The 12510-nt window shown below is 40.9% G+C and overlaps 1 protein-coding gene across 1 annotated transcript in view; it reads left to right on the forward strand.

Annotated features, from left to right (window-relative positions):
• The first annotated feature begins 9051 nt into the window (after positions 1-9051).
• Positions 9052-12510, forward strand: part of LOC309552080 (very-long-chain 3-oxoacyl-CoA reductase-like) — a 65655-nt gene continuing 62196 nt past the window's right edge. Inside the window, exon 1 of the mRNA XM_082252854.1 lies at positions 9052-9256. Coding sequence (XP_082108980.1) covers positions 9085-9256 — 172 coding nt within the window. The 5' untranslated portion in view covers positions 9052-9084. The remainder of the gene's footprint in view (positions 9257-12510) is intronic.

The following is a 12510-nucleotide window of genomic DNA, read 5'->3' on the forward strand; positions in this document are numbered from 1 at the left end:
GAAATATATCACTCTGTGTGTAACGCATCTATATAAAATATATGAGTTTCACTTTTTGAATTGAATTACTGAAATAAATTAACTTTTCTAGCTTTATGAGATGCACCTGTATGTGCAGGTGATCCTACATACTCACACCACCCACACTGGCATAGACAACAGATTGGACACAGATTTGCTGTCTGCCATGCGCTCTCTAAGCTGCACAGCAAATCTCTCTCATTAGTTTTAATTGACCTTAACCCTTGTATATGTGAGGGGGAATCTAGATACACAAACCTGCCAACACCGGTGCTATGAATTGTGTGCAGATCCACTGTCTACCATGCACCCTCCATTTTGTAAAGCACATTTCAGGAAGGATCCATTCTGCTTGTTATCTATTTATTATACACTTGTGCACAACTCGCTGCTAGGGTGTTTAAACTATTCTTTGTTCACCTCATATTTGGGTTTTCAACTGGATTAAGCCTAGAACACATTGGCTAAATGTAGGCCGGTTCAATAGAAACCATCGGACATTCTGCCCGTGTGTATGGCAGCCAGTCCAACAGAACCAACAGAAGCTGGCTGAAGGTCATGACCGAAAAAGGTCTGCCAACCAGCTCCCAATCAGCGCTCTCAGCCAATGGCAGAGAGCGATGACCAGAGGGTTCTGGCGGGGGGGTTTCGTACCCCTATCAGAACACAATAGTGTACAATAGTGTACCAGGCTTTATTCTCTTTATTACAGTTACATTGGTATGCTTACTTGTTGAGCCTTATCTTTAAACGTGTTTTGTGTTCTCTTTGCTGCTACAATTTTTCACTTTGTTTAAATAAATGTAACTTTTTTCTTTTTACCCTTAGTTTGTAATATTTTTTTTCTTTTTATAGCAGGTAGGCTTTATTGAACATCATAAAAGATTCCATTCTACAAACACGCGATAACATGAATTCATGTTTGCTCTGTCCTATCTCCAATTAAAACTGCAGTCACACCTGAGCGTTGTGTTTTTAAGCGATTTTGTACAGAGTTTTTGAAGCATTTTGAGCTTTGGCGGGTTTGTTATTAGCCATTTAGCCATTAGGAAAATATAATCTGTTTCACTATTTGTTGTTTGGTTTTATAGCTTTTTCATTTGCTTTTTACATTTTTTTTAAATTATTATTTGTTATTTGTTTACATATTATTATGATTTATTTTTTTAAACTTTTTTTGTAAGGTGTTAGGGTTAGCAGTTAAAGGTTATGGTTAGGGAATCATTTAATTATTATTTTGTATCTATATATATTTATTTATTTTGTTAGGTTAGTAATTAGGATTAGGGTTAGAGGTTAATTTTAGGGTTAGGGGTCAGGATTAAGGTTAAGACTAGAGGTTAATATTAGGGTTAGGGTTATTTTATTTATTTATTTTTATTTATTTCTTTAGTTGTATTATTTATTTATTTAAGTATTATTATTATTTATTCATGTATTTTATTTATTATTTATTTGTATTTAATTATTGCATTTGAGCAGAAAAATGCTCAAACATGTGCGACACGTGCACTAAAATGCTCAAAAACACTTGAATCAAGCATTTCCATGCATTTTTAATAGAACAACAAAAAAAAAAAAAACACTTTAAAAACGCACCAATCTGCCCGATTCGAGCTACTAAAAAAAAAGCTCCAGAACTTTTTTGAGCTTCAGGTGACTTGTAGTTCTTGCAGTGGAGATGTGAACCATACCACCCCTCCCCCCCCCCCCCCAGAGCATCCGTGTACAATACACATAAAATAAATATATATATATATTTTTTGCTCCGCACCAGGCACTAATGCATTGTTATTTTAATGATGCTGCCTGCTGTTACTCCACCTGTCCACCTGGAGCACCGCCCGGGCTGTAGGCTTGGCTTGGGATGAGGGAGGCTCTGGCTGACAGTGCTCTCGTCTGTCTGCTCCGCCTCCGCACCTCTTTTCTAATCCAGACTGAGACTCCAGAGACATGTCTTGACTTGTCCAGCCAGTTACAGAAGCTTCCAGGAGGACAGCAGAGTGGGAGGGAGCGAGTAGCACCTATCCCGCCCACTGACAAAAAAGATCGGCTCCTCCTCTCTTCCAGCTGCCACTTCCTGCCTTTGGCTGTTGCTTGGGGAAGGAGCTGCCTGAGCCTGAGTGTTGTTAGCTCAGCTAAGCATGCCTGCCTGCTTGCCAGTACCACGTGAAAGGCTCATCTCAATTTACTCTGAAGTGCTGCTGTGCTGGAGTTCCGACCTTAACCTTAACTCGAGGAGGACAGTTCACCAACAACCATCAGGTGTCTCTCTCCCTAAGTGCTGTGTTCTAGATCTGAACTTCAACCATGGATCAAGTTCAATGCTGCTAGAACAGTTGGAGTTCAGTTTTTTTCTTCTGTTCTTTTATAAACTCTTTCATAATATCTCTTCTTATCCTCCTCTTATTTCATGCTTCGAATGCATACCACAGTCTCAACATTAGAGTTTAAAATAGGTGTAAGGTTGATGATCTCTTACAAAAGCCAATCCTGCCATTCTGAATATAATAACAGTGGGCAGGATGGATTTTTTTTTGTTTGCTCTTGTGTTATCTATTTTATGATTGGCTCACAAAGGAAGGTGACCTACAAATGAACAGTCTCTCTCTCCCCATGTGTGTGCTATCTGCATATTCACATAACAATGGGAACATTCTGAGATTTACCCTTAGCTGTATGGAGTGCGGTGCTACTACATTTGAATGCTGCCCTAAAGGTTATTAATCCCTATATAAATGTGTGCTTCTAGCCTGCTACATTGTACAGTATAACTGCTGAGGAAGTTGTTGACCCTTTCCATGCAATGCTAGGCATACTGGTCTTAGCTTTAAGTGGTAGTAAACCACAAAGAATCTTCTCCCTGAAAGTTAATGGCATAATGTGCTAGTATGCATCGCATACATTATTATTATTATCACATTATTTTTATTATCACTTTATTTTTGCGTGGCTCTTTTGTTACATATTTGAATGTATTCTGTGTTAATTATCTCACAGCAGAGCAGAGTCGCTGCTTATATCACCAATTACTTGTGATTTTAATAATGATGTTTTCCAAGTGCAGTTTCAAGTTTTGGATTTTAAATATATATATATATATATATGTATATATATAAGTGTGTGTGTGCATGTGTGTGTCTATTTCCATTGTGTGCTCCTCAGGCTAAAACTGCAGCGCAGAATTTCTTTCTGTCATTGATTCATACTATAACTAGGTATCTGAGATTGTGGGAATTGCTGAAAAGTTTGTTGATTGAGGTGCTGGGTGCTGAGTCTTCTATAATTGCTGTTGTGTTAGCCTGTTGGGCCCTAACTGTTCACATGCAATTTGGGATTGTGGGCAGAATATCCCTGTGATTCCCCCCGCCGCCACACCCAGATTCCAATCCAACGGCACGGCAATGCTGGCAAAACACAGCACGTGTGTTTGTGTTCTATTCCATACATACAGAAAAAGAGAAGATACTTAGAATGCGGTGCACCCGGGAAACACAACAGTATCACAACAGCATTGGAAGACTCAGCCCAGCCTTAGTCGATGTCATTAAGGCTCCGTTCACATGTAGTGATTTGGGATCATGGGCTGGCAGTATCCCCGTGATTCTGCCTGCAATTCACACTGCAATGCTGGCAAAACGCAGCACATGGGTTTGTGTTCCATTCATTTTAGTGACACCAAAATTTGGTGCGGTTTTGCTGTGATTGTTGAGCGATTTATCACACAAGGATACAAAACCACACCATGTCTTGGTGCCACTAAAAATGCCACTGGTTTTCTGTATGTATGGACTCTGCGGTGTCTGCAATGTACCACTTCTCCTGCCCTGTATGCCTGTTTAACATAAAATCAGTGTGTGCTTTGCTGCTTTCTTCCACAAGATGGTTCCCTTTGCATCTGCCCAGTAAAGATTCCAAATTGCTACATGTGAAAAATCAGGGCCTAACAGGCTAACATAACAGCAATTATGGAGTCCCCAGCCTCAATGTATTTTATCGGTACAAGGAAGCCCAGGTTTTGTTTAACCATGTCTCTTAGACGCTCCCACTCTAATGTTTTACCACACCCACTTTTCTTGCTGCGGCGTGCTGCTAGGCGAGAAGCAAGTCACTTCCTCCCTGTCATGTCAGGTATGTTCTGTATGTATGAACAATGCACAGTGCCGCTTCTCTTGTCTGGTATGCCAGGTGCTTCCTTCCACAAGATGGTGCCATTTGCCCCTGCCCAGTAAGATTGGCTATTACAGTGCACCACCCTGTGGGCAGTTCAATGGCTTAACACAGTGAGTTTTAGTACAGTGATCTGTCAGTTGTTTTCCTTCAGCCAGTACCCAGCTTTAGACTGGACAATAGCCAACCAAACTGGGCAATGTTCATAAGAACTGGAAGAAGGCAAAACTGAAATCAAGCTCAATTTTCAAGAGGATCTGAGAAGATAGAATTAAGAATGTGATTGCTTACTATGAGCAACACATAGTTTTTCCTTTTTCCAGCTTTTTTTAATTTAGCACAATTTAAAAAGACTTTTACTTAGTACCTACTGCTGAACCTCCCCCCCCCCCAGAACAAAAATTTATCTGTTTTGTTCTCACTACACGTATGCCCCAGGCATGTGTGCAGCTCAACATACAGCTAAACTTTCAATCCTATTATAACCAGTCTTTTTGTAACTTTAGGCTTTATTCCAGTGAAAGAATGGTGGTCACATGAAACAGGATATAAGTCAGATAGAATGGATATGCAAATAGGATTGAGAATAGGATTGATGAGGTGAAACTGGAAATAAACAGATAAAGCATACAATCAGTATATAAACATAAACAAGATATGCACTGAGTATATAACTAACAGTTCATAGGCATACCAGCGATGCTTCCTAGAAGGGTTCAGGAATCTCCCACAGGAAAATGAGATGCTGCTTGGCTTGTGTCCATGAGGTCTAAAATGGAGATTTTCCAGAGAGAGGTGGAACTAATACCCAGTGATAGAGAGCAAGAAATACCATAAAGTACTGTCCAACAATAGTCTTTGTCACAGTGGCATCTTGTGGACAATATTGGTATTGCAAGTTCCAATAACATTAATTACCCCTAGGCTGAAGGCATGACATTATCTATGGCCCTGTTCAGGGCTTTGGTGTTTTGAGCATCAAGCTACAAAACGCTGGGGTGTGATGAATGTGGCCTAAGCCCTCGTTCATAATAACTGCATTTTTAAAATTGTGCGATTTCAAAGCGTACGTCAGTGCAACTTTTAAGACATCTGTGTGGCTTCATGCACAGATGTCTATAAAAGTCGCACCTGAAATCGGAAAAAGTAGTGCAGGAACTACTTTTTAAATCGTTGCGGCACCGCAAAGTCGGCATCCGATTTGAACAGTGCCATTGCCAACAATTGGGTGCGACTTGTCATGCGATTTGACCTGTCAAATTGCATGACAAGTCGCTCCGTAGTGAACGGGGGTACATGCATGCTGGGGTTAAAAATCGCTGTTTCTACAGGAGTTTTGCATTTTGGCTCTAGAAGCAGCTCCATATTATCCTATGTGTCCATGCAGATTAGAACATTTAGAGACATATTTTAAGCTCAGTGCTTAGAGGCAGAAAAAAATACCCTTCTGGATTGCCGGATTGCGTTTTTTAGGGGACGCACCTAAATGCGTGTTTGTGAGCATTTTCTTCGGCCAAAAGAACTGTTTTTTTTAAGCCCAGTGTGCATGGAGCCTTAAGGCACTCATTTTCCTAATGGTAATATTAGGATTTAGTAGACGAGCATGTATGATGATTTGTGTTTATATTGTTTGCAAATAACTAGTTATATGATAATAAGCAAAAGGACAGCCGGCAACTCTGTAAATCTTCTAATTCTTTATTGTCACAAGGTGGCTAACGCGTTTCGGTGATGAGCCTTGAACACAGCACTAGTCATATGAGGCTGCACCTTGTTTTTCCATAGTTAAAGTGGTTATAAAGGCAAAAAAAAAATTCTTACCCCCTTACTTCTATATATGGGTGTGACGTGCTGCTAAAGATAAATCTATCCTTTAAATATTATCTTTGTCAGTAACATCATGGGATGTCTGATCTTTTTATGAATATTACATTTATTTATATAGATCTCTTTTCTAGATCCCTGGGAGCAAAAAGAGGAACATCTAAAGAAAGAGGGATAGATAAATGACAGACTGAGGGGGGGGGGGGGCAGTGGCACATCATTAGGAGGTCTGCCAGCTGAACCTGCCAGCAGCCTCCTAATGATGTCACACAAAACATGGTGACGCGGGACGAGCGTTGGCAGAAAAAGAGGATCTCAGCAGAACAAGGTTGGATCAACTACCGCTTGGTACCTCTACGTGTTACACCACATCCATCATGGCTTCAACTGGCTTTTTTTTTTCCTCTCCTCAAGTTGAAGCCATGATGGATGTGACGTAACACATAGAAGTATCAAGTGGTGGGCAGGTTTGACGCTCTTCAATGCAATCACTGTTGGAACTGTGATTTTTAAGCTGTATTTTATCTCAATAAATGTGAGTTTAATGTTTGAAGCTGGGATCTGTCTTGATGCTTCCTAAACGGTTGGATTTTGCGCCATTGGAGATTGTCTCTTTATGTTTTTACATGTGCTATTTTGAAGCATTGTCAAGGACTGTGGAGTAGCCTAGAGCTAATTTAGAACATTACCAAGGAGTGTGGAGTAGCCCAGGAAGTGGACGGCAATGATTCTCTTTCTTTTTGTTTACAAACTTTTATTCAGGGTGTAAAAAAGACATTACAAAGAATCAATATGCATTAACAAAGGTGCATTACATACCATATTAGCATAATGACACTTTAAAGCGGAGTTCCGGGCACAAAAACGATTTTTTTTTTTGTGCCCCTCCGCTAGGTAGACCTGACCTGAAAAGGAATTGGATAGTTATTTTTATTTTTTTTTGTTTACTCACCTTTTTATTGAAGATCGTAAATACTCACCTCTGACTGCTTCCTCCCTAGGAGCCGCGGCTCACCCCGTCACTTCCTGCGCTGCGATGATTCCTGGGAGCTAAACGTCATCGCTCCCAGGAATCAATGCGCCGCACCGGCCCCGCTCGTCACTTCCGGGCGACGCCGCATTCCCCTGCTAAACAGCTTCTGGGCATGCCCAGAAGCTGTTTAGGAATGCGGCGCAGCGCCGGAAGTGACAAGAGGGGCCGGTGCGGTGCATTCTGGGAGAAGAAGACGCGGAAGAAGACGCAGAAGAGGACCGCGCCGGCTTCAGCTGCCCACAAGAGAGATGGAAACGCAGTGGAAGAAATTTTCTAAGTAAGTATTTCTTCTCAAAGGTAAGTGCGATTCGGGACAGATCAGAGGCTAGCCATTGTGGAATGTGCTAGCCCTGACTGTCCCGGGGGTATGTTCATCAAAAAATGACATCTGTGCCCGGAACTCCGCTTTAAAGAGTATCAACAATGAAAAACATACGTGGCTGAGTTATTGACATGGTACTCATCAATATCAAAGAAGTATCAAAAATAACAGAGCGGTATATAAATCAAAACCCATATGTAAATGAAGGATGTAAGACTTCCTCAGTCATCAAATCTACTGAAGAGAATCTCAGAGTGGCTAAAGCAAGTATTCCATTTGATTATCTTTCTTAATATTGCCTAATGCCCCATACACACGTGCAGATTATCTGCAGACTTTTGTCTGCAGACTTACCTTTTCTATGTAGTGCAAGGGCCTGCCGGATTGCATACAAATTGAAAATGTTTAGGTTTGACCTCATATTATATGGTTTTGGTAAGTCTGCAGACAAAAGTCTGCAGATAATCTGCACGTGTGTAGGGGGCATTAGACCTCTAGTGGGTTAATTATGGAGGTGAGCAGACACTTCACCTGGGTATTGCAACACAAGTTTTAGGGAGTGGACACATATGGAATGATTCACATATTTCACCGCTTATAGAGTTTTGGACTCTTTTTTGCACATTTTGCACATAGCAGTGCTGCATTTTTCTTTCTTTTTATTTAATATTTTTTGCACTTCAGGACTTATTGTCTTCACTTGCACCTTTTAATACCAGAGACGTTGTTTACGTACTATTGTTGCACTTTAGGAGGTGCTCACTTTTGGATTGCATGTATATAATAATTCTTTTTGTTGTTTTATCACATCAATATGTCATAATTTATTATTTTCTGTTAAGGTTTGTCTATTCATTTTAGTCAATTGGTTTTTGGTTTATGCTAGCACAGCTATCACATAGTTCTACCATTTATCACCCTGCAGATGTGGGAACACATGTAGGTGGTAGCAGCAGCTTTATTAGTTATCAACTTGGTTTTTCTAAAGCCCCGTACACACGTACCGATTGTCGGCCGTAAATATTCGGCCGACGACCGATCGGCCGATTGTAGGCTTGATAGTATGATGCTTCCGACAGCCAACAACGCATTTTCGGCCGAACGGAATCTGTCTTGCAGGCATTAAAATTTTTGTTGGCCGTCACCAGAACGGCCGATTGTTCGCCAGTCAGTACAGATTTCGGCCGACAGACAGCAGATTTGCAAGACTGGGCATGCTCAGAGAAGAAAAAAGACAAGGAAAGTTAACCATCACATGACATCACTTCTGCAGTCGGCTGTTGTTGGCCGAAAAAATTTGTGTGCAGTCTTTTGCAGTTTTCAACAGACATGACAGCCCTGGACAAAAGACGACCGATCGTTCGGCCGATGATCAGTACGTGTGTACGGGGCTTTAGGGTAGCGGTAGCGCACAATTACATACATTTTTTTCAAGATATAAATGAATGGTCACCCATGGGGCCCCTTCAGTTTGTGGGACCCCGGAATAATAATATGGCTTCCAGCCTTGAGGGGGGTGATAACTCACATGCTAAGATACTTGTACACAGAATTAGTATTTCTTTGCACTGGTCCGAAGGTGAGTGTGAGTACATTGTCCTCCCAGCAGTGTCCACACTCTGAGCTGTGCTGTGTCATCACTATTCAGTGATAAGGAGCCCTGCCTGGGATCTGTATCTGAACACATTGTACTTTCTGCTGTACACAGAAGAACATGGAGGAGTCCAGGGAGCCGAGCGTACATGTGAGAGTGTTATCTGTGCTGGGGCTGCTGGTGGCCGGGGCTCTGATACTGAAGCAGGTACTGAGGATCCTGCGGGGGCTGAGGATCTATGTGATGTCCGGCTGGTGGAGGAGCGATCTCACCCGGTATGGGCGCTGGGCAGGTAAGAGGAAGCCCATGTCATTGTATTATTATAGCCTATGAGCGGCGTGTGTAGGGGGAGCTCAGTGCCATGTGTGATCAGTGGACTGTGAGGACTGCACTGTCACATGGGCTGTCACAGGACTTACTATAGGGGCAATGTCCGGAGCACACAAACTGTGATGTATAATAATATAACATAACAAGAATACTATAATCGTATAAGATAACCTAACATAATAAAAAGCATACATTATATAAATATAAAAATATAAATAATAATAAAAATAATACATGATTATTATTATTAATAATAATAATATAAATTGTAATTATATAAGATAACATCATAATAATAATCATAAATTTTAAAAATATATGTATGTATGTGGATCGAGAGAGAGAATAACCACAGCAATGTAATATAACAGTAATAATATAAAATATAATATTATAACATTAAATAATAATACATACATGATAAAAAAAAACATAACAATAATAAGATAATATATTACATGCATTATAAAATAATATATAACAATGCTTAAAAAAACATACATTATAAAAATATATATCATAATAATAATACTAATAATAATAACATTATAATATAACATAAAAATATAAAAATAAAATATAAGATAAGATAACATTGCATAATAATAATAATAATAATAATAGTAGTAATAATAATACTAATAATACATGCATTATAAATAATATATAAGATAATAACATTAATAACACCATTATAATATAACATAACAATAATAATATAAAATATAATAATGTAAGATAACATAATAATAATAATATCATTAGTAAAACATACATTATAAATAATATATAATATAATAATAATAATAACAACAACATTATAATATAACATAACATAAGTTACAACCATAGGTGTGCGCAGCCTATTGCATTAGGGTGTGCACCCCAAATGTATTAAAACATGGATGGTGTTGGTAGGGCAGTGGATGGTGTCATTAGAGCAGTGGACTTGTCAGTAGGGCAGAGGTTGGCATCAGTAGGGCAGTGGACTTGTCAGTAGGGCAGAGGTTGGCATCAGTAGGGCAGTGGACTTGTCAGTAGGGCAGAGGTTGGTGTCAGCAGGGCCCCAGACTTGTCAGTAGGGCATTGGTTGGCATCGGTAGGGCAGAAGACTTGTCAGTAGGGCAGAAGTTGGTGTCAGTAGGGCAGAGGTTGGTGTTAGTAGGGCAGTGGACAGTGTTAGTAGTTTTTTATTTTTTACTATTGTTTTTAGGAGTCCCGTTGGGGGGGACTTGGTGAAGTATTAGCAGGGGGAATCTGCGCTGCACAGGGTGATTAGGGTGTGCCCAGGCACACCCGGCTCACCCCTGCGCGTGCCTATGGTTACAACATAAACGATGTGAAGCGTAGCACTAAGTATTACCAATTCACTAAATTGTGCAATACATTACCAATATAAACCATCCAATAAACTGCTATTTTAACAAATAAATGCAATACTATTCATTTGCTGCTGTGCCTGTGTTTTACACAGGAAAAATGTCCCTGCATCATTTTGAAAACGCAGCAGGCGGGACATCGCCATGTGATTTCCCTGCAGTTTCTGCACCCGCAGACATGCTGCGTTTTGAGGTGCATTGAAGCACCATTTAGGCTAGGTTCACATTATTGCACATGGTTGTGGGTGCAGGAATCACACCTGTTCCTGCACCCGCAAACACCTGCAGCCAAAATGCACTGCTCTTTAAAAATGGCAACCTCACACATCTAAAAACACAGCGCGGGAACCACAGGGAAAAAGCAGCATGCAATTTCCAGGGCCGCTGTATTTTCAAAATGCTGCAGGAACCTTTTTCCTGCATGAAACGCAGGCACAGCAGCCCATTCGAATGAATATAATGCCATGCCCACACAAAGGTGGCCCACAAAGCTGCAATAGTGTGAACCCAACCTAACAATGAATGGCAGCCCTGTGCATTTTTTAAGAGTAGCGCATTTTGGTTGGGTGTGGCGGAACAGGTGTGATTCCCACACCTGCCACCACCTGCAACAGTGTACACATTGCCTTAGGCCAGATTCATAGTTCACAGTATCGGGGGTCACGTTGGTGCAGGCACGGCAACCCATTCATTTGATCTGCGTTTCATGCAGGAAAAAGGTTTCTGCAGCATTTTAAAAACGCAGAGGCCGGGAGCTGGTGGCAGCCTCGCGCCTTTTTAAAAAGCAGTACGTTTTGGCTGCGGATGGTTGCGGGTGTGGAAACAAGTATAATTCCTGCACCTGCAACCAACCACAATAGTGTGAACCTAACCTTACCGATACCTAAACTAACATTAAGACTTGGGTCCAAACTGCTGCACCTCTGAAACATGGACCACGTTTGGATCGCTTTTCTAGGGTGCTTGAGGTGGCATAGAGGTGATATGACACTTCTTCATGGTCAGTTTAACTAAGCAAATGCCACACTAATTTGCAGCAAGTGTGCACTGCCCGCAGTTGCAGGGCATCTGTTGCTGGTTATTCGCTTGTATGGGTCACATTCAACAGTGGTACCCAGCAAAAGCAGCAGGAGTGATGATTTTTGCCATGGGCGCAAAGTATTATGACCGCAGCATGTGAACATCCCCATTCACTGTCTTTGCAGCTTACAGCTGATGAAGTGCGTCAAAAGGAGAGTCTGGGAGCCACTGTTATCAGTTAAGCAGCACTGAGTGGGGGAAGGGGCCACTAATCTGACTACAGGAGATGCAGGATGCCATGCATAAGCATGGCATCCTATACCAAGAAGAAAAAGCCGGGGTGTGCATACTGGCCATGTTAGCAGGAATCTGGCTTCATGCTTTCGGTGGTCAGAATGAAAATTCATGTACAGGAACTGGCAGGATCACCAGGTTTTGGTAAGAATTGAAAAAGTTTGAAAATCACAGGCGCTATTTACTGTATGTTGTATAACATGTAATCACATTTATTTGTTTGCAATACCATTTTTTTGTGGTCAAATACACTATAAAATGATAATAAAGCATGCAGATGTGTTTTTGAGCTGGGCTGTGTGCATCCATAGACATACACAGTGCCAGTAAGCCACACCTCTGCTCCCTCCTAACAGGAGTGTGACACAACAAGAGATGACATCAGTGTGTCCTAACTCTGTCCTACATGTTTTTGTCAGATTGTCCAGAAACATGAACAGAGGAGCCATGTCGTTACCTCTGCCAGTAATATCGATCGGCACTGTGTTTTTTTTATTTTTATTTTTTTATACAGATCAGTGCT

Source organism: Pelophylax lessonae (genome assembly GCF_965119305.1).
Source record: "Pelophylax lessonae genome assembly, chromosome: 4".
NCBI classification, from domain to species: Eukaryota; Metazoa; Chordata; class Amphibia; order Anura; family Ranidae; genus Pelophylax; species Pelophylax lessonae.